General features: G+C 55.5%; 1 protein-coding gene across 2 annotated transcripts; it reads left to right on the top strand.

Moving 5' to 3' along the window:
- Nucleotides 1-384: 384 nt before the first annotated feature.
- SH2B2 (SH2B adaptor protein 2) lies at nucleotides 385-12,938 on the top strand (the record flags this gene model as incomplete). 2 transcript variants are annotated; one of them, XM_079720269.1, is made up of 8 exons in its annotated part: nucleotides 385-1,146; nucleotides 4,380-4,481; nucleotides 6,134-6,225; nucleotides 7,567-7,658; nucleotides 7,767-7,931; nucleotides 9,057-9,265; nucleotides 11,797-11,968; nucleotides 12,498-12,938. In XM_079720269.1, 8 exons carry the CDS (start codon nucleotides 418-420, stop codon nucleotides 12,839-12,841), a joined length of 1,905 nt encoding a protein of 634 aa, XP_079576395.1. In that variant the 3' UTR covers nucleotides 12,842-12,938. The 2 variants fall into 2 exon arrangements, with proteins under 2 accessions (XP_079576395.1, XP_079576394.1); XM_079720268.1 differs by having other exon boundaries at nucleotides 418-1,146; nucleotides 7,770-7,931.
- Nucleotides 12,939-21,448: the final 8,510 nt, after the last annotated feature.

The raw sequence follows: 21,448 nt of genomic DNA, 5'->3' as shown, positions 1-21,448 counted from the left end.
GGGGAGCAGTGGAGGGGTGGTGTTCTTGGTATATTTCAAAGGTAGAGCCAAGAGGATTGTGCATGACTTCTTCCTGTCCACCGAACTTTGGGGACCCTCAAGAGGGTACTCAGGGAAGCGAGGTCACTTGGAGGCTCACTGGGGACCCCATTTGAAGGCGTCTGTCATCCCAGCCTCCCTCGCCAAGCCCAGGAATGACCTTGGGGTTCCCTGAGACTGCTGTTTGAAGGAGAGTGCCCCTCTTGCAGACACGTGTCCCCCCTGCCTGGTTGTCCTCCTCACACATTGAAGCTGCTCTGAAAGGCTGCACACAGCCCTGGGGGAGTGGGGCAGGTGGGCTCTCTGGACGTGGGTCAGGAATTCACTCACTCGCTCCTCTCGCCTGCAGCCTCCGGGGGCTGCGATGGGACGGGAGCCATGAATGGTGCCGCCCCCGGCCCCGCCGCCGCCGCCCCGGTCCCGGTTCCGGTCCCGGACTGGCGGCAGTTCTGTGAACTGCACGCGCAGGCGGCCGCCGTGGATTTCGCGCACAAGTTCTGCCGTTTCCTGAGGGACAACCCGGCCTACGACACGCCCGACGCCGGGGCCTCCTTCTCCCGCCACTTCGCCGCCAACTTCCTGGACGTGTTCAGCGAGGAGGTGCGCCGCGTACTGGTGGCCGGGCCGGCGCCCCGGGGAGCGGCCGAGCCCCCAGACGCCATGGAGCCCGAGCCCTCGGGGCCCCCGGCGCTCAAAGCCGCGCCCTACGGCCACTCGCGGAGCTCCGAGGACGTGTCGGCGCACGCGGCGGCCAAGGCCCGCGTCCGCAAGGGCTTCTCGCTGCGCAATATGAGCCTGTGCGTGGTGGACGGCGTGCGCGACATGTGGCACCGGCGCTCCTCGCCCGAGCCCGATGCCGCCCCGCGGGCCACCGAGCCCCCAGCCGAGCCGCGCGACAAGTGGACGCGGCGCCTGCGGCTGTCGCGGACGCTAGCGGCCAAGGTGGAGCTGGTGGACATCCAGCGCGAGGGCGCGCTGCGCTTCATGGTAGCCGACGACGCGGCCGCGGGCCCCGGGGGCGCCGCCCAGTGGCAGAAGTGTCGCCTGCTCCTGCGCAGGGCCGTGGCAGGCGAGCGCTTCCGCCTAGAGTTTTTCGTGCCGCCCAAGGTGAGTGCCCACCCCCACCTGGGGGGACCGTGGAGGGGCTGGCTTCGGGGACCGCACTGCCTGATCTGATCGGCAGGATGGAGTATTCAGGGTCAGGAACCTGGGATGCCAGGGGCCCCCCTGTGCCTCCGGGACAAGTCACCCCTCAGGCCCTCTTTTTCTGCCTGTGAGGTGTCAGAAGGGCCCTCTGGCTACAGAAGGGGTTCTGGGTACTGTTCTTGGAGGTATTGGAGAGCCTGGCTGCCTGGACTCCTCTTCCTCACCTGGGGCCCCTGGGTGGCTGGAGCCTCCCCAGAGAGGAAAGCAGGCAGTGACATTGGCACACTCACAGAGGGCCTGCCGGAGGTCTGCGTCTGGCTCAGGGGAAATCTGCTTGTCCCCAGCTTGGCTGCCATGCTCCAGCCCAGCCCCTGCCCAGGTGGCCCCTTTCCGGCCCAGATTTCAAAAGCTAAGCTTCTCCTAGCTGTCACCAGCATGGCCGCTCACCTAAGTGCACTGTGCCCTCCCCTCTCTTGGGGGCTCAACATCAGAGCCCTGAGGGCAGCTTTGGGTCTCCTCCACGGGAGCAAATCTGCCTTGTTTGGAAAGAGGGAATAACTCTAACAATAGTGCCTGCTTTCTGAGAGCCCTCATCCTCCCAGTTGCCCCGGCAAGGCGGGCAGCATGGTCCCCAGGTCACAGAACAGAAGGGAACGAAGGGAGGGGGTGTGGCCTGCCCAAAGTCACGCAGCTCGCGGGAAGCGGAGCTGAGCTAATTATACCCATCACCCTGGTGGTCGTGGGAATGAAAGGAGCGTGGAGGTGGGAGCTCCTTGTGCACTGGGAGGTGCGGAAGGGTGGGAGGTTGTCCACCCAGGGCCCTCACCCACCTCTGGGCCCATTCTTTCCTCACTGGCTTTAGCCACCCTGCGTCTCGCCTCCTTCTCCATCTCCCTTTCTGTCGGGACTCTGGATGCTCCTCCTTGCCTTTCTCCCCTGGAGGTGCAGGGTGTGGACTCCCCAAGGCTGGGTGCCCGTGAGCCGCATGAGAGGTGATTTCCCAGGGACACACTGACTCTCTGGAGAGCTTTCTCCCCAAGTCCCAGGATGCCCAGACTCACCAAGGACTTTTTGCCTACCCAGGCCCCCACCTTTAGGTCCCTGAGAGAGTCATAGACCACTAAGCCCAACTCCACCATTTGTCAGACAGGGAGACCGAGGCCCAGTGAGGGGTGGGAAGTGGGGTGGGGCTTGCCCAGGGTCACCCACAGGGCAGGGCTTCAATGCCTCTGGGCCCTGAGTGGCAACCACAGCTGCTCAGCTGTAAATAGCATGTCTGCTGCCCGCGAGGGAGGGGACACAGCAGCCGGTGCCCTCTGCCTTAGTCCACCCCCTGCAGCCCACCATTCACCGCTGGCAGAGGGCAGGCTTCCTGAGGGGTCACTTTCCCAACCTCTGAGAAAGGCAGGTGGGTTCCTATCCCAGATCTGGCCTCAGACCCTCCTTTTTTCATGCAAATGTTTGTGAATTCAGGAGTGAGCCAGGTGGGAAGCATGTCTGGTGAGGGCTCAGGTCCGGTTTCCCAAATATGTTTGGTTCCAGGGTGTATGAGCCCCACGGGGAGCCCCTGCTGACACTCCCCCTGCCTTTGAGTCCCGTTCACCCACCCGCAGTCCAGATTTCTTCCTCCTCTTGCCCCTGAAGGCCTAGCTGCACCCTTGGAGCAGACCGGGGCTTGGAGTCTGCAGGCTTAGGGGCTGTTTCTGGGACCCTCAGACTGCTCTTTCACACAGCCCCGTGTGTCAGGCTTCCAGCATCCTGCCCTCTCGCTCACACAGCAGGAAAAGTCTCCTGGACCCCAGGTGCCCTCATAGCCCTAGGCCGGCCAGCCCTGGGACCCAGGGAGCAATGATGCTGGCCCCCTGCCATTAGGGAACCACCAGGCAAGTGATATTTGCTGGACTGGATGGTAAAATAAACCTCAGTGGGGTGAGCACAGGATGCTCTGGGGGCCACAAGGAGGAGAAGCTTCATAAGTGTTCACCAGGTGGCAGGGCCCCAGGACAGGCATTTCTGGAGACTCAAGCTGAGTGAGCCAAGGTCTGGGGTCGTGAAACAGCCTGACGGCTCTGTCCAGGGAAGTGGTAACAGTGAGCTGGAGCCGGGTGAAAGGCAGCTAGGCCAGGACAGACGGGCCTCAAGTGCCAGGCAGAGGAATCACCGCCTGTGGCCAGCGGGAGCCCAGCGATAGTTCCTAGACCAGCCTTCACTGCAGACCTGTCTGCTCCACCCACTCCAGGACCGCGGCCCCTGCCCCGCTGGCTGGCTTGATGGCCTGCCATGGTCAGCCAAGCCTCGCAGTCACTGCCCCAAGCACAGCCCTGCTCTGCTCGATGGCAGCCAGTGCTGCCAGGAATTCCCATCCGCCTGCCCACCCAACGTGTGGCCCTTCCCTTTCCTCCTAAGAAAGCCCCTGTCCCAAAGCCCAAGCCCTGCCAGGAATCTCAGTCTCAAGGCAGCCCCAGGGGGCCTTCATGCCAGGGCCAGGAGCTTTGGGGCAGAGTGGGGGGTCCAGGCACAGAGTGGCCGTCCCCAGGAGTCCTGCCAGCTCACCTTGGTTAAATCCCACACTGGTCCCTTTTCCTCCACCTAGAGCACGGCCTGCCCGGCTCCAGGAGTCCTGTTCTGAGTTGAGGCTCCAGACCTGTGCTGTGGAAAATCTAGTCTGAAGGGGGAGATGAGCATTTTTTTTTAAATGAACTAGAATAGAATAGAAAATATCACACTCCATCACACAGCCAGGGTAAATATTGTCTGGTGAAACATGTGTTTCAGAGATATTTTTACCTGTGTGTGTGTACTGGGTCACAACGTCAGATGAATTTCTTACTATAGGTCAAGGTGAAAAATGTGAAAACCACAGATCCAGTAGGTGCGCTGGGCGGAAGGGCAGCTGGGGCAGAGTTCACCCCCTCAGGGCTTAGAGGTGGGAGACTCATGTCAGTCCCAGCTCTGTCCCTGACTTGCTGTGTGACTATATGGGGAGGTCCCTCTGTTTCCCAGGAGGTCCCTCTGTTTCCCAGGAAGTCCCTCAACTTACCCATCTGTGAAATGGGGATTGGGACACCTCTGTGCCAGGGCTGCCTGACATCCTAAGCTGAGGGCTGCTCTGACCTCTGGGAGTGGGGAGGGGGGAGAGGGCTTCTGGAGGCCCTGGGGCCACTGTCTCACTGCCCTTTCCTCTGGCTTCCCAGGCCTCCAGGCCCAAAGTCAGCATCCCTCTGTCGGCCATCATTGAGGTCCGCACCACCATGCCCCTGGAGATGCCGGAGAAGGACAACACGTTCGTGCTCAAGGTGAGCCCCACCCCGGGCCCCACAGATCCCTCATGGGTGGCAGAGCTTGAGGGCAGTGTCGGGGGAGGTGAGGGTAAAGGACCGGCAGCAGGGCAGGGGGAGGGAGCCCTGGTTGGGGGTCCCAGGATCCTACGCAGATGTCAAGCACGTAGCTAAGAAGTGAATCCTGGCCTGGGCTCCAAAGCCAAATGCCCCAGGTGTCGTCCAAATCCACCGTGTGCGGCCCCGTTCCCATTTCCTCCTGCGCCTGGGTGAAGGTCCTGAGTTTCACTTCCTCCCCTCCCTTCCCCCACTGGAGTCAGCAAGCACCCACCCCACAGGCAGGAACTGGTAGCCAGCCTGCAGCCGTTATGCAAATGCTCCTGTCACCAGCACTGGAGTGTGGGAACCTGCCTGGTCCCACAGAGGGCACAAAGGCCCTGAGGGTGGGCAGGGAGGCACCCCAGTGAGTCTGGGGGCAGCTCCTCTTTTTCCCAGGCTCCACATCACTGGGGTGGCCTGCTTGGGTTGCTGAGGACATGGCTCCAGGCTGCCAGGGCTGTGGCCCTGTGCCTCCTTGGAGGATTAGAGGATGTTTGTGAGGCCAAGTCCCCAAGGAGGCCTGGTTCCACCCACCCAAAGCTGCCTGGAGGCCCCCCCGCACCTCCTCTCCAGGCTCCCGGTTGGGTTTATGTTTTTACTGTCCCTGTTTGTTTAGTCATGAACTCTCTTATTCATTTAGCAAACATTTGCCAACCCCATACCCTGAGTCACCCCAGGCGGGGGACTGAGGACACGGCCCCTCCCTGCCTGGCACTCTCATCTGCTGGATGAGACAGGTCAGAGCCTCGCCCCCGACAGCTGGGTGGCCTCTGTGTCTCTGATTACACTCAGGAGCCCTGAGGCCAACGGGCTCACCTGCCGGCCCACTGGGGGCCTCAGTTTCCCCATCCGTTCAGAGAGGGGATGAAGGCAGTTCCGAGGACCATCCCAGCTCTGAGATGCTGGGAGTCCAACTGCTCTTTACTGCGACACGCGACAAGAAGCTCAGAGCCCAGGCCTTGGCGTTAGAGACCTGGGTTCAGGTCCCAACACCTCCACTGAGCGCTAGTGTAACTTTGAGCGAGTTACCTGACCTCTCTGAACCTCTGTCTTCTCATCTGTACAATGGGCAAAGCATCACCTCCCTCATGGGGCCGTTGGGAAGAGTTCATCAGACAATGCATGTGCAGGATCACACTCTGGGCCCGGCTTTCTCCTCCTTGTTTCCCTTCTGGAGGCTTCTTATCCCAGGGGTGTGGCCACAGAGGCGGAGTTCCAGGCTCAACGGCGTGTGGGCCCTCAACTCAGTGCTGGGCCAGCCGGCCCCTCACAGACTTGAGGGTTGTGATGCCCTTCCACCCCACCTCCTCATCCCTTACCCGGCCAGCATGGCCTCCTCCAGGGCTGCACCTCCAGGGCCTGAGGACCTGAGCTCAGCAGGGCTGGACATCATCTCCATGATCCCCAGGGGTGGGCCCAGGAGGAAGGGGCTGCTGAGAGTGTGGGCTGTACCCCGGGACCCCATTGTCTTCCCTGCTGCCCTCACCAGTGAGCCCCCAAGGGGGAGGGGCTCCGGAGCCTTCTGCTGAGGGTGCTGACTGTGATCTGGACTCTTGCCACCCCCTCCCCAGGTGGAGAACGGAGCAGAGTACATCCTGGAGACCATCGACTCCCTGCAGAAGCACTCGTGGGTAGCTGACATCCAGGGCTGTGTGGACCCTGGGTGAGTGCCCAAGTGCTCCTGGGATGGGAAGACGGGGTGGGGGGGCCTCGCTCGGCTGTGCCCTTGGTCCAGCCTTCACGGGGAGCAGCTTCCTGGTGAGGGTAGGAGCTGAGCTTGACACATGGGCTTTTCTCATTGCGGCCCCATCCAGGTGGGTGCTGGCCAGATCACCCACACCCCCATTCCCAGCAGGCTCTGTAGGTTTAGGGTCTGGGGACCTGGAGTGAAGTTGAATCAAGTCTTGTTCTCACTCCAGGGGAGGCTGAAACCACTAGGAGAGGGGTAGTGATGGGGTGAGCCCAAAGTGCCAGGGGTGGGGGACCAACCGGGAGGCCCCTAATCCAGTCCTGGGGCTCCGAGAAGCTGTCGTGATAGAGGTGCCCCCCTTCTCTGCGGCTTAAACAAAGGGCAGGCCTGAGCCTGGCAGAGGGGACTGGGGGCGGCAGGGAGGAGGGCAGAGAGAACAGCCCAGCAAAGGCTGTGGAGGTGTGCGAGGACCTGGGACTCGCAGGGAATGTCGGGGCCCTCGGGTGACTGGAATTAGAGCCGATGAGGAGGAGACTTCTGTGGGAGCCCCGGAAGCTTGTAGGTCGGGGCAGTGGGGGGCCATGGCTAGTAATAAGCAGAGGGCAGCTATGGTCAGCTGTGTGCAGGAAGAACAGCAGGGAGGCTGGCTGCACCATGCGGGAGAGATCCCGAGGCCAGGAGGAGGAGGGGCAGGCAGGCCAGCCAGCTAAGCATTTGGCAGCCAGATCCTGGGGTGAGCCAGGCCCCGGGGGAGGGGCTGCTGCCTTCTAATTAACAGCTTCATTTAAGGAAGCACAATTAAAGTGCTGAGCGCCTCCCAGCACCCCCCCACCCCGCCACCCCCATCTCCAAAATGGTCGTTATCCCTCCCCTGCCACCCTCCCAGCCACCGGCTCCGCACACTCATTCCCCAGCCCTCATGAAGGTGAAACTCACTTTGCCGTACTTTAGAGCTGACACAGATGGGGAGACAAAGGCCCAGGGAAGGGAGCTGGCCCCGGCCCCGCCCACCACCACGCCCTGCCCCTGTATGAGGGCCTCCGTGGGATCCTAGGAGGAGGGCCGCCTGTCATGGGTTAGGGGGCAGGGGTCATGTGACCTCCAGGAGAGCTGCACGCACCAGGAGACATCTCCATATGGCCCAGTCACTCACATGGTGGCCACAGAGCAAGCTGAGGGTGTGACAGAGGGACGTGAAGGCAGAGGGACAGGGCTGATGCTGGCCGTGGGACTGTCTGCCACTGCCTGGCTCCATGAGCAGCCTGTGGTCCGAGCCCCATGGCAGGACATGGTTGCGCCTTCTTGCCTTCACAGGGACAGTGAGGAAGACGCCGACCTCCCCTGTGCCCGGGGAAGCTGTCTGGCCAGCCGTGTGGCCTCTTGCAGCTGTGAGCTCCTGACGGATGGTAGGTGGGAACAGAGCTGGCTGGAGTAGTGGAGGGCAGGGTCGGAGGGGACGGTCGCTCAGAGATGGTCAGACAGACAGACGTGCTCCTCACCTGCCATTTCTCCAGCAGCGGACATGCCCCGGCCCCTAGAGACAACGGCAGCCGTGGTGACAGCCCCACACAGCCGAGCTCGAGATGCCGTCGGGGAGTCCCTGGTCCATGTCCCGCTGGAGACCTTCCTGGAGACCCTGGAGTCCCCAGGTGGCAGCGGCAGTGACAGCAATAACACAGGTGCAGTGGGGCTGCACTCTTTCCGCTGCCCCTCCCTGCGCCCCCGCCCCAGGCCACAGGCACCCCCAGGCCTCTCCCAAGCCCTTCCTGAGCCTCAGAAGCTGTGACATTTCATCCCACTGGGTCCTTTGCACAGCTACTCGGTTGTTCTGGCTTTTGCAGGCTAGTCCGGGAACGTGACCCCTCCCACGGGCCCTGGTTTCAGTAGAAAACGCTCACAGAAAGGGGTGCAAAGGGTTGTAACGAGGGCTTGGGGACACAGACACTTGATTTGTTCCCAGGTTTGTTGCCGACTTAGAGGGTGACCCCAGGAAACTAAGTGATCCCACCAAACCAGAGAAAATTGGACGATGATTATGAAATAAGCATATTCTGATGTTATACATACAAGCAGATACAGCTGGGGTATTGAGGAGTTTTGTTACTGGTTCAGGAGGTGCAAGAGCATTTCATATATGTTATGTGAGAACAGAAACCATTTGCCAATTGCTTTTTTTTTTTAATTAATTAATTTATTTTTGGCTGCGTTGGGTCTTTGTTGCTGCGTGCGGGCTTTCTTTAGTTGCAGCAAGCGGGGGCTACTCTTCGTTGCGGTGGCTTCTCGTTGCAGAGCATGGGCTCTGGACGCGCGGGCTTCAGTAGTTGTGGCACGTGGGCTCAGTAGTTGTGGTTTGCGGGCTCTAGAGTGCAGGCTCAGTAGTTGTGGCACACAGGCTTAGTTGCTCCGCAGAATGTGGGATATTCCCAGACCAGGGCTCGAACCTGTGTCTCCTGCATTGGCAGGCGGATCTTAACCACTGCGCCACCAGGGAAGCCCCACCAATTGCTATTAATGGTCTATCCTTGAGACAAAAGGCACCCATTCCCATCATTTGATACATTCTTATCATTAAGCTATTTGCTAAACCGGTTTGTAGTTTAAATCTACATTCTCTTATTCTATCACTTTCTCTTCTCTTTGCCTCAGTTTACCTCATATGTTTAGTGGGTGGGTCAGCTCCCTGCCTCATTCTAAATTATTCAGCAGCATCTTACATGCAAAAACCCAACAAGGTGATGCATCCCTTTTCTCGTTTATGTGCCCCCTCTCTCCCCCACGCCTCTCACACTGTCATCCCTCTGCAGTGGAGGACGGAGCAGAGCCGGAGCCCGGGGCTGAGCCCGAGCTGGAGCTCTCTGACTACCCCTGGTTCCACGGGACACTGTCACGGGTCAAGGCAGCTCAGCTGGTTCTGGCAGGCGGGCCCCGGAGCCACGGCCTCTTCGTGATCCGCCAGAGTGAGACTCGGCCTGGGGAGTACGTGCTGACCTTCAACTTCCAGGGCAAGGCCAAGGTAAGTCAGGGAAGGCAGGGGGCACAGGGGGGAAGTATCCAGCCCAGGGGGAGGCGGGCTGAAGTGGCCCTGGTCCTGAGGCTGCACCTGCGCCCAAGAGGAGGCTCCATGGGTGTAGGGGTGGCATGGCTTCCCACAGGCCAGGCCTACCCCTGGCCATGCCCCGAATCACTCGCATCCCTCCTGCACCTCTCTGTGGGGCTACAGTCTGCCCCAGACATGGCTTCGCCATTATCCGATGGGGAAATCACCTGCTGGTGGCCGAGCCCCCAGGAGGCTGGGCCCTTCTGAGGGTTTGACTTTGACCCTGTGCATTGGGGATCACGTAGCACTAGGGCTTCTGAGGGTCTCCACCGAGAGCCACCTCAGTACAGGGCTGGGGTCAACCAATGCTCCACACACCCAACAGCCCCTCTTGTCCCCTGCTCAGCACAGTTCACCAGCCCCTCGTGGTCCCCAGCTGCGGGCCAGGCCTGTGCTCAGACCAGGCCAGGGGATGTGGAAGGGAACCACATGCAGTGGGCCCTAGAGAACCAGGCAGAAGAGGAGGAGCTGGACCCGGCAGGAGGGCTGCAGAGAATGGGGGGCCAGAGGAGGCTCCTGACCCCACCAGCCAGACTAGGAGAGGATCTTGACCTGAGATGTGCAATGGACAGAGAATCCTTGAGGTGAAGACAAGTGGAAGGGTGGTCCAGACAGGGCAGGGCCAAAAAGGCACGACTGTGAACCCAGAAGGCGGGCTCTCAAGGAACGGCACTGCGTGCTGATAATGACCTAAGGCACAAAGGAAAACATGACAGAAAGTCCAGTGACCGTGGGGGGGTTTCAGTGTGACAGAGTGAGCAGGAACCTCAAGCTCCCCTCCGCCCCATCCCGAGTTTCCGCTAAGGAAACAGACACAGCCCTGGCTCCTCCCAGGACACAGTTTCCATCAGTCCTTGCTGGAGGAGGGGGCACCCTAGGACTCCTGCTCCAGGCCTGCACTGGTAGCCAGTGTCCCAGCCCCCGGCTGGCCCGGCTCAGGCCCTCCCCTGGCCCCATGGGCAGCACTTCCCTGTGGACACCTCCTTGGAAAGCAGCTGCCCTCACCAGTTCCTCTGACAACCAGGCGCTTTACGCTGTCCCTGGCAGCCTGACCCGGAGTTTACTTCTCAGCCAGCACGGCCCCAAGGCAGCCTCCTAGGAGGGCCCGGATCTGATGCATGCCCAAGCCAGAGGCTCGGATGGTGCCCAGCCCACCGTGGAGCATGGGGGAGGCGGGTGGGGCCGGGGGGTGGTGTCAGGGTGTTTGGTAGGGGAGACAGAGCGGGAGGCTCCACTCTTTCCAGGGCAAAAGCCAGCCGTGAACTTTGTACTCACCACAGCCGGTGCCTCTCAGAGTACGGTGTCCATCCAGAGTCCTGTGCAGAGCTGGAGAAGTTAGTGGTGGGATAGAGCAGCTTCCTACTCATACACCTCCCGGGAAGGAAGACCTGTGCCTTACGAGGCCTCCCTTTTCACCTTCAGATAAGAAATGTCTGGAATCTTTTTCCAAAGACTGAGAGGCACACGCTCCCTGGGGCCCAGCTCTGCCCTGGGTCTCTGTCCCCAAAGCCCCCCCCCACCCCGACTTGAGGCTGTGGTGTGACCCCACCATGCTGTTCCTTTTGGGCTGAGCCCCTGCCCTGGGCTGCCATGAGTGCTCCCCGGGTTTGCCCACACTGTTCTGGCAACTTCTGGCCCTGCCAAGTGGCAGAACTCACTCATGGGAACACTCCCCTCCTCCCCAGGGTTTCTCTCTCCTGTACTAGGAGGCCAGCTCCCCCGTCCCCTGCACCCTCCTGTCATCACCCCTTTTGCCACACACACCCCAGAGACGGCCACTCTTCCCCTCGTGAGATACACCACGGAGCAAAAAAGGGCTGAAGCCAGAGACCTGTGGCCCCTCCCTCCCTGAGGCGCCTGGCCCAGGTGGGCGCTGTTCCTCCGCGCTCCACGCTCTCCCGCTACAGCACAGTTGAGTAGCATCTGCAGCCATTCCTCCCCAGCCACCCTGGGGGTTGTTTCCAGCCTGCTGGGCTTTGCCTGTACCGGGACAGTGGGCAGACCCCTAGCTGCTGGGGTGGGAGGGTCATCCAAACACGAGTTCTCTTCCTAGCTCTGTGCTCTGCGGCTGTGGGCGAGTCTCTCCCTCCCTATGCCTGGGTTTCCCCATCTCTAATATGGAGACTGTAATCTCTACCTTCTAGGGCTTTTGGAGACTAGGGATGGAGGGGGTGTGTGAAGGGCCTGATGTGGGTGCTCCCAGCATAGGGACAGATGCATGCTCCCTCCAGTCGCAGCCTGGCTCTGTGGCCCTCATTCCCCATCCCCGCCACAGGCATGACCCCCCCCTAAGATGGGCTCATGTGTGAGGGGCCCCCACTCTGACACCACCCCTGTGGCCTCTGTGAGACCTGGTCCTCCCCGTGACCTTCCAAGGCACTTGCCAAGCATGGGGCCAGTCCGGGACCCCCGCACCCCACACTGACCACACCCATCTATGCCCACAGCACCTGCGCCTGTCCTTGAACGGCCATGGGCAGTGCCACGTGCAGCACCTGTGGTTCCAGTCTGTACTCGACATGCTCCGCCACTTCCACACCCACCCCATCCCGCTGGAGTCTGGGGGCTCTGCAGACATCACCCTTCGCAGCTATGTGCGTGCCCAGGGCCCCCCACCTGGTAAGACGCCCCTACCTGGCCCGTGCAAATAGACAGGTGGGCAGTGGGGGAGGGCATCACCCTCAGGCTGCCACCCTGCTAGACCCAGTGGGATGAGCACCCGGTCTTGGGCAAGTTGTAAGCAACCCGGCCATCAGGATTGGCGGGAGAGTGGCAGCCCTGAGGGATCCGTGTCCTGAGTAATTCCCGGCAGGTGGAAGGGGGTGGAGTCCCTTAGATCCCTGCACAGGTGGGGCTCAGCGCTGAGCTGTTGAAGGAAGGAAGCCTTGGAGGGGTGAGTGAGGGTGCCCGGCACGCGGGTGGAGCGCCGTTTGCGTGTGTGCGCTGCCGCCTGTACCATGACTTTAGTTATCGGGGAGGTGGGCTGGAACCCGGTGCGCTGAATTCGGGTTCCCGGCTCCCTGTGTGATGCCAGGCCACCCCGTTCCTCCGGGGCTCTGGCCCCTGTCTGCACGCCGGGACTGGGGGGTGGCGGGGGGGAGGCCAGGGCCCAGGCTTGGCGCTGACGGCCCGCGGTCTCCCGTTGCAGACCCGGGGCCCTCGCCCAGCGCCGCGCCCGCGCCCCCCGTCTGCTGGAGCGAGCCGGCCGGCCAGCACTACTTCTCCAGCCTCGCCGCGGCCGCCTGCCCGCCCGCCTCGCCCTCGGAGGCCGGCGGCGCCTCGTCCTCATCCGCCTCGTCGTCCTCGGCAGCGTCTGTGCCCGGCGCCTCGCGTCCCGTCGAGGGCCCGCTGAGCGCGCGCAGCCGCAGCAACAGCGCCGAGCGCCTGCTGGAGGCGGTGGGCGGGGGCGCCGACGAGCCCCCAGAGGCCGGGCCGGGAGAGGGCGCCCGGGGCCGCACGCGCGCCGTCGAGAACCAGTACTCCTTCTACTAGGCGGGCGCGGGCGGCGCCAAGGCCCTGGGGCCACCCGGACCCGCCCGGCCGCGGGGCGATGGCCCACGTGGCCGTCCGTCCCACGGACCCTGCCGGCCCCCGCCCAGCGCTGGGTGGGAAAAGCGAAGCTCTTCAGTGAAGACATAATGTTATTAAAGAGCCTGTTTTAGGGACTGCACCTGGCTCTCCGTCGTCCTTTCTCCTGCCTTGGCCTCAGGCACGGCTCCTCCTGGGCCTGCCAGGGAGGAGGGAGAGCCACACACGGGCCCCCTGTTGAGCCCACCGTGGCCTGGCGCCTGCCCGGCCCCCACCCAGGTCTGTCTTAGGGACCCGGCACCCCGTTGGGCGAGTGAAACCAGGAGACAACCGGCAGTCCTGAATGAGGTGCAGAGATACAGCGCTGGGCCCAAGAGGCCCACAGGGATTGGGGAGGGGGCTTTGGCGGAGCTGTGAGAGAGGTAATGGGGGAGGGATAACTGAGCAGAGGCTTTGGGGGCAAGAATGAGGGGTGGGGGAGGGTAGGGGAAAGATGAGAAAGGAGGGCTCATCCTGGGACACAGTGAAGGATGGGAGCGAGGCCAGGTATGGGGGCCTTGAATGCCAGCGTGAGGAGCTGGACCCTGGTGAGGAGAGAATAACTGTGTCCTTGGGTTCGTCATTGAGGTCCTGGCAGTGTGGACAGGATTTTTCCACATGAGCCCACTGGGGGACTGGGTAGTGGAAGAGGCCGGGCTTCTCACCCTTGATCTAGATTCCAACTTGCAAGTGGCCTAGAGGGTCCTCCCACCCCTCCATCCAGTCCCCACCCCAACCCCTTGCCTCCCTGCAGGTGGAGGTCCAGCTGTGGCTCCCACCTGGAGACACAGCCTGCTCGAGGTCCCAGCACCCCAGCCTCCAGGCAGTGGTCCGTCTGAGAAGGATCTTGTTCCTGCTGCGCCAAAGAGCCCTCCCCCTCCCCAAGTCCAAACTCTGCCTCCCCGCCTGGGTCCATGGACCCATGGTCCCTCTGCCCAGGAGCGCCCTTGCAGGGCTTGCATCCATGATGTGCATTTCAGAGCCCCAGACAGTTAATCCTCCTGGGACTGCTATTGCAGCACCTGCAAGCCCTTCCCCATATGAGGGGCACCAGCACCCCTGGGGGGCTCCCAGAGCTTTTCTGCTTGAGTTACCCAGTCCCGACTCACTAAATGACCAGGAAGTGACCGAGCAGCACTCCTGTTGCCATCACAGTGAGGGAGTACAAGGCTGGTGCTCAGAAGAGCCCGTACCTCAGCTTCTGTCATCTCCATCCTTGTGGCTGGAGCTGCTCCGTGCTGTTGCCCGTGTGCCGTGGTGGTTTGGGGTCTATACCAGGCCAAGTGCAAGCCCCCATCCCCCTCGGGAGTTGTGGGGGTGAGGCTCAGGCTGGGCAGAGGACAGGGGGCTGGTGAGAGCTCTGTTTGGCTGCCTTCTGCCTCTCCAGCAACGGGAGTCTCCCCAGTGGCAAGACGGCTGAGCCCCAGACATCACCCCCAAGCCTGGGGCTTCATCCTTGCTCCCTCAGTGGAAGGGTTCAGTGGCCTCAGGGGTGGAGTTGAGACTTGAACACAGGGTCTGCTGTTCTTCAGCCCTCCTGTCTCTCCCTCCTGACACAGTCGGCCACCTTGGAGGCCACTTTACCTGCTGAGAGCTCAAGGCAGGAATCTGGGCCCAGGAGTAAGCAAAAGACACTGAAGGCTGAACCAGGGACCCAGAGCATGAGAAAGTGGGAAAGGGTCTGTGCCCACTCTGAGGATGGCAGTCAGGCACCGTTCCTAAGGTGTTCCCAGGTTAAAGTGGATTCGGGGAGAATGGTGGAAAAGATGATGGCCATCTCCGAGGGCTCTCCAAGGGCTGTGGCACAGAGGCCCAGCAGCAAGAGGTGAAGTGAAAAGAGGCGCTGTCTCCACAGTGTGGCCCCCAGGGTGAGACCCTCAGGCCTGTCACTCAAATTGGTGCTTCCAGAAAGCCCAGACTTGGTGGGACTCTGGGGAAGCCATAGCAATTGCACAGATGGTGGCGACATTCTCAAGATTTTGCTGCTCAGCAAGCATTTCAGATGCCTGCTTGGTGCATGGCCAGGCCCGTGGGGTAGGTGGGTGGATGGCCAGAGAGATGAGCTGTGCACTGGGACCACACAGAGGACGTGCCCTGGTGACTGGGAGGGCATGGAGTGGGAGATGAGACCAGCTGGGTTGAGAGGGCCTTGAGTGCCAGGCCAGAAATGGAGGGTTTTTGGGGACCAGAGCCAGTTTGAAATGGGGGCTGAGATGGTCAGTTTTCTATTTGAGACAGATCACCCTGGGACCCAAGGATGAGGAGAGGATGGATTGGAAGGGGCAAAAATGAGGCCAGGGAGCCTGCGGTGATGGGTGAGGGGTGATGAGCTGGACCAGGATAGAAGAGGGTGAGGAGGAGACCAGTGATGGAGGAAAGATCATCCATAGACTGATGGAAACAGGGAGGGGGGAGGATGGGGGAGGTGCAAGGGAATCTCTGGCTTGAGGCTTTGGAGGACAGTACAGCCCTTACTGGACCCACTTGGATGGCTCCACCTGAAGGGGACTGTGGAGAACACGAGCTCCAACCCCATGCCTAAAGAGAAGGAAGAGATGTCTGCTGTCTTCATCAAGAAGCTCCAAAGGACTGTCGGTCTCTCTCCAGCCTGGGACTACACCATCCAAACCTTTTCTGTCCATCTCCCAGCTCTCCTTCAGGTAAGAGGTGGGGTTAGATGTCCCCCTCCATAAGCCACAGAAGGATGCTTTCGGCTACCCAAAAATCTCCAAGATAAAGCACTCAGAGCCGTGGAGAGGCAAGCCACTGCCATCAGTGCACTCTTCTGGGAGGGGGCCCTCGACCCAGAGGCAGATCCACACTGAGGCTAGATCTGGGCCCTTGCACTTGACCAAGGGTGACCTGGAAACAGGGTTCCAGGGTAAACCAAGGGTGCAGGGTCTCCCTGGGAGGGCGCCCAGGCCTGACCACATGGGGTGGGTTTTCCCTTCTGCAGCCACCCACCAGCCAGACCAAGAAGTGGCAAATGCTGTGTCCTGCCTCCAGACATAAGGCTGACCTTACTCCAAGGAGGTCACTGCCATAGAACTGAGGTATGTATGCTGGGGGAGGACGAGGGTCCACACTTGTGCCTGCCCCATCAAAATGGAAAACTGGGTATTTTATGGCCCTGAAGGTGTCAGTTTCCTTCAGAAATGGAACTGGTGTACCAGTGATGATTCAAATCGTTTTTCTGGCGGGTGCTTCTAACTCAGCCAAGTGTGAGCCCTTTTGGGGTAGAAGAAGTAAAATTCCTGGCACCAAGAAGTGTTCTTATATGCCTAGTGTTAAGAGACAGCAAAGTAGTACACTAATGTAAATGTTGAGTAGTGAATCTCAACCATTCCCCCAAAATCCTTTAAAAAGATGCATCTGGCCCAAACTGCCATCCTGCAAGTAGGAAGTTTTCTACAGTGATCCCCTCAAAAGGCCAGGGGTTCTTAATCTCTTTTGTGCCTCAGACCCCTTGGCAGTCTGGTGAAGCATAGAGAACCCCCGCACAGTTTTAAAGCATTTTTTAAAACTCATGAAGTAGGCTTGCAAAGAAAACCAATTATCCTGAAATTCAGTCAAAATACTAAACATAATCAAAAAGTAATCAAAATACATTTTGTTAACTTGTGATGTGATAATATATGTGTTTGTTTATTAACACTTTAAATAGCAAGTTCTAGTAGCACCTCTATGTACTAAGGTAATTTCAAAGTAGGATTAGTGTAAATGATACTTCAAAGTTTCTGCAACAACCAAGATCTACTGTGAAAATATCACTGATTTCTATGAGTGCTTCTAAAGTGACAGGTGCTGCTGCTACTGCTGTGGTTTCTCCTTAAATGAAGGAAATGTAGTTTTTAGAGGTTAATTAAAATAAAGATGTCATTTTATTCCCCTTGAAGTAAATGGACATACTGAATGGTTTATCCACAAACCATCCCAGGACCTCAGGTTAACAACCCTGCTCTAAAGAATGAAGATAAATTGCCTGTATTTGAAATAGAATGTTCAGAAATAGCAGAGAAAAAAACAGTGTGATGAGGAATCAAAAAAGCCCTCAGCTGGTCCCTGATCTAACAGTTGGCTTGTAGCATAAATTAACCTCCTGGTTCCTACTTTAACATGATCAAGAATCCTGATCTTACAAAACAAATTGGACAATGAACCGGTCTTAGAAGGGAGAGGAGGCTTGTGTGTGATCTCTCACTGACCTTGTTCTCCCTGTTTGGGACTGGATGGAGAAAGCTAATTAAAGGGGAAAAAAATTAAAGGTTTTATTTTTAAATTTATTTATTTTGGCTGTGCCGGGTCTTAGTTGTGGCACTCAGGATCTTTGTTATGGCATGTGGGCTCTTTTTTTTTCTTTAGTTGCGGCACGCGGGATCTTTTAGTTGCGACATGCAGACTTCTTAGTTGCGGCATGCATGTGGGGATCTAGTTCTCCAACCGGCGATCGAACCCCAGGCCCTCTGCCTTGGGAGCACGGAGTCTTACCCACTGAACCACCAGGGAAGTCCCAAAATTAAAGGTTTTATGCCCATGTAGTTTATGTATTATAATTTTCAACTTGGAGCTTTTTAAGTTGGACAAATGTTTTGGAAACGAATTGAGACTAATATTTGGTGCTCAGGAGCTTTAAAGAACACCATCAAATTCATAGAAACAGAAAGTAGATTAGAGGTTACCAGGGTCTGGGGGAAAGGGAAGCAGAGAGTTATTGCTTAATGGGTACAGAATTTCTGTGTGGGGTGTTGAAAAAGTTTTGGAAATAGCTATGGTTACACAACATTGTGAATGTAATTAATGCCACTGAATCGTACGCTTAAAAATGGCTAAAATGGTGCTCGCTTCGGCAGCACATATACTAAAATTATAACGATACAGAGAAGATTAGCATGGCCCCTGCGCAAGGATGACATGCAAATTTGTGAAGCGTTCCATATTTTTTAGTGGGTGAGAGGAAGCATCTCTTTATAAATCTATTCCAGCTAATAAATAAGAAAAAAGGATATAACTTGAATATTATTTTGCAACTCCCAATAAATAAATTAACCTAGGCATTAAGCTTCAACAACTGCTAACATCAAAAAAAAGAGAAAGCAATAATCAGACATTGATCTTATATCTAGAAGGGGATGCTGCTCCACTGTTTAAAAAGTTGAAATGTTTTAACCTCACAATAGCAACAATGTATTGCTTTCATTTTGCCCTAATAAGGAGAACAATTTATTAATTTTCATCACGTACTCACAAAAAGGGTTACTTTTTCCAATCTATAAAGAATGGTATCATATACAATTTTTTTAAATGGCTTAAAGTGGCAACTTTTATGAGAAATATATATATGTATTCACAATAAAAATAAATAAAATTAAGTAAGATAAGCTGTTTCAAAATGACCAGAGCATCAGTGAAATGTGGGACAACTTCAAGCAGCTAAATATATTGATACATGTAATTGGAGTCCCCAAAGGAGGGAAGAGGAAAGAGATAAGAGGACCCCCAAAACTGAAGAAATAATGGCTAAAATTTTTCATAAATTGATGCAAACTAGAAACCTGCAGATCCAAGAAACTCAACAAATCCTAAGTGCGAGAAACATGAAGAAAATTATATCAAGACATATACTCAAATTGCTTAAAGTCAGTGATAAAGAGAAAATCTTAAAAGCAGTCAGAGAAAAAAGACACATTACGTATTAGGATGACAATAGTTTTCTCACTGGAAATAATGCAAGCCAAAAGACAGTAGATTAACATCATCAGGAATGAGAGAGGTGACATTACTATAGGCTCTACAGATAATTAAAGGATAAGAAAGGAATATTATGAACAACTTTATGCCAATAAATTCGACAGCTTAAATGAAATGGACAAATTCCTTGAAAGATGCAAACTACCAAAGCTCATTCGAGAAAAATTAGATAACACCAGTAGTCCTATATCTATTAAAGAGTTTGAAAATGTGGTTTAAAACCTCCCCACAAAGACGACTCCAGACCCAGATGGTCTCACTCCTGAATTCTACCAAACATTTAATGACACTTCATCCAAGATGTATGGATGGCAAACAAGCACATGAAAGGGTGCTCAACATCCTTAGTCGTTAGCGAAATGCAAATTGAACCACCCATTATAATGTCTAAAATTAAAAAGACTGACATACTAAGTGTTGGTGAGGACTGGAACAACTGGAATTATCATCAGCTGGTGGGAATGTAAAATGTTTAAAATGCTTTGGAAAACAGTTCAGTAGCGTCTTAAAAAGTTAAAAATATAAGTACCATACGACCCAGCCATTCCACTCCAAAGTAGTCAACCAAAATAAATGAAAGCATTTGTCCATAGAAAGACTTGCACATGAATGTCCATAGCAGCTTTATTTGTAGTGACCAAGAACTGGAAACAGCTCAGAAGTTTATCAATAGTTGAGTAGATGAATAAATTATGCTATAACTATACAGTGGAATACTATTCATCAATAAAAGGGAATGAACAATTAATATACATGACAACTTGGATGAATCTCATATAATTATTCTAAATGGAAGTAGCCAGGGACTTCCCTGGTTGTGCAGTGGTTAAGAATCCACCTGCCAATGCAGGAGACACGGGTTCAAGCCCTGGTCCGGGAAGATCCCACATTCCGCGGAGCAACTAACCCATGCACCACAACTACTGAGCCTTCACGCTAGAGCCCACGTGCCACAACTACTGAAGCCTGCACACCTAGAGCCCGTGCTCTGCAACAAAGAGAAGCCACCGCAATGAGAAGCCTGCACACCAAAAGGAAGTGTAACCCTTGCTCTCCGCAACTAAAGAAAGCCCGTATACAGCAATGAAGACCCAACGCAGCCAAAAATAAAACAAATAAATTTAAAAAAAAGAAAGTAGCCAGACAAAAAGAGAGTACATACTGTATGGCTTCGTTTCTATAAAATTCTAGAAAATGCCATCTATAATGACAGAAAGCAGATCAGTGGTTGCCTGGAGATGGGGGGTGGGCAGGGAGGGGAACAAAAAGGAGAGATTACAAAAGGGTACAAACTATTGCGGGTAATGCCCATGTTCATTATCTGGAATGTGCTAATGGTTTCACAGTGTATACATATGTCAAAACTTATCAAATTATACACTATAAACATGCAGTTTATTGTGTATCAATTTTACCTCAATAAAGCTGTTAAAAAATGAAATAGCAAAACAGCTAAGAGATTACAGGTATTCTTTTATAATACTCTTGGATAAGATACAATTTTGTTTTAGAAAAGTAAAACCTTCTGAAGCTTTAAATAACATTATTTAAACACATGATTTGGTATAATATATTAAAGAAAAGTACATAAAATTTAGTAAAAAGATGTTATATGTCACAGAGAGGAGAAAATATTCTATCTCAGAAAAGAGGAGAAAATAAACTAAAAGACTTTGATATCAGTAAAAGAAAGGGCTTAGTAAAATTGTAATTAAGTTTAAAATATTTACATAAATTGATGATCTTTTTTGTTTTTAAATAAAAGATAATTTTTCTGTTCTGTCATCCTGCATTGCCCCCAGTACTCCTGTGACACCATAAAAGTCTGCATTCCTAAGGCCCAACTTTTGGTCTCTAATACCATGTTTGAATATACAAGACCAAGGCTCCTTGGAAAGAGTAGCTGATTCCATGTTTGAGGCAGAAAACCTCAAACTGGGCCTAAAACGTCTTGCTGTCAGAAAGCAAGAATGCTTTCAAGGCTAACTGAGGATCCATCACTACGAAGAACAAAGAGCCAGCTTCAAGGGATATCCACTGGCCAAAAGCAAAAAGCAAAAATAAAATTACGGTCAATGGGAGTAAGTTGAGTTTGTGACAGACCATGAGTCCGTGATACTCAAAAGAGACAAGTATTTTTGGAGGTCAGTAACGTGATGTTAAAAATTTCCACTGAGGCTCAACATTTCGATAGATGTGAAATTCCAGAGGCAGATCATCAAATGCAGAATTTACAAAGGAAATGGTCATGGGCTGACTCTGGGTCTTCCGAATCCACTCCCCTATTTCAAGCACATGGAAGAGTTGAGAGAAGGAAAAAGGAGAATGGGAGCTACAGCTGTGCTGAGTTCCTCCCAAGGAGAGAGGTGCTTTCCACTTGCCCCCTTGCGGTTGAGAAAGCGTGACCTGTTCTCCATCTCATGTCTGAAAAAGCTAAAGGAGTGTGCAGCTTCAGGACAGAGGAGTCTGCATGTCTGGAGTTTCTCCGGGAAAGCATTTAGATCACATCACAGGAAGTGCCTCAGAAAGAACCAATATTTGGTCCTCTGAAGGATACAAGAAGGTGCCCGCAAGCGGAGTCCGCTCTAGGCTTTGGCCAGGCTAAGGGAATGCCGAGGCCTCCAGCCAGGGTGGAACCATATTGTCCCCTTACCTCCTCTCTATTTGCCCCTACCAGGATCAAAACAGTAACTAGTAAGTGAGGATGTAAGCAGGGAGAGGGGGCAGAATCCACCCACAATCACCTTCCTGGACTGAAGGCTTTCTCCTGCCACCAGCCTTAGC

This window comes from Hyperoodon ampullatus, assembly GCF_949752795.1.
Source record: "Hyperoodon ampullatus genome assembly, chromosome: 14".
Taxonomy (NCBI): Eukaryota; Metazoa; Chordata; class Mammalia; order Artiodactyla; family Ziphiidae; genus Hyperoodon; species Hyperoodon ampullatus.
Note: the sequence above shows the minus strand (reverse complement) of the source record. Positions and strands in the feature narration are given on the sequence as shown.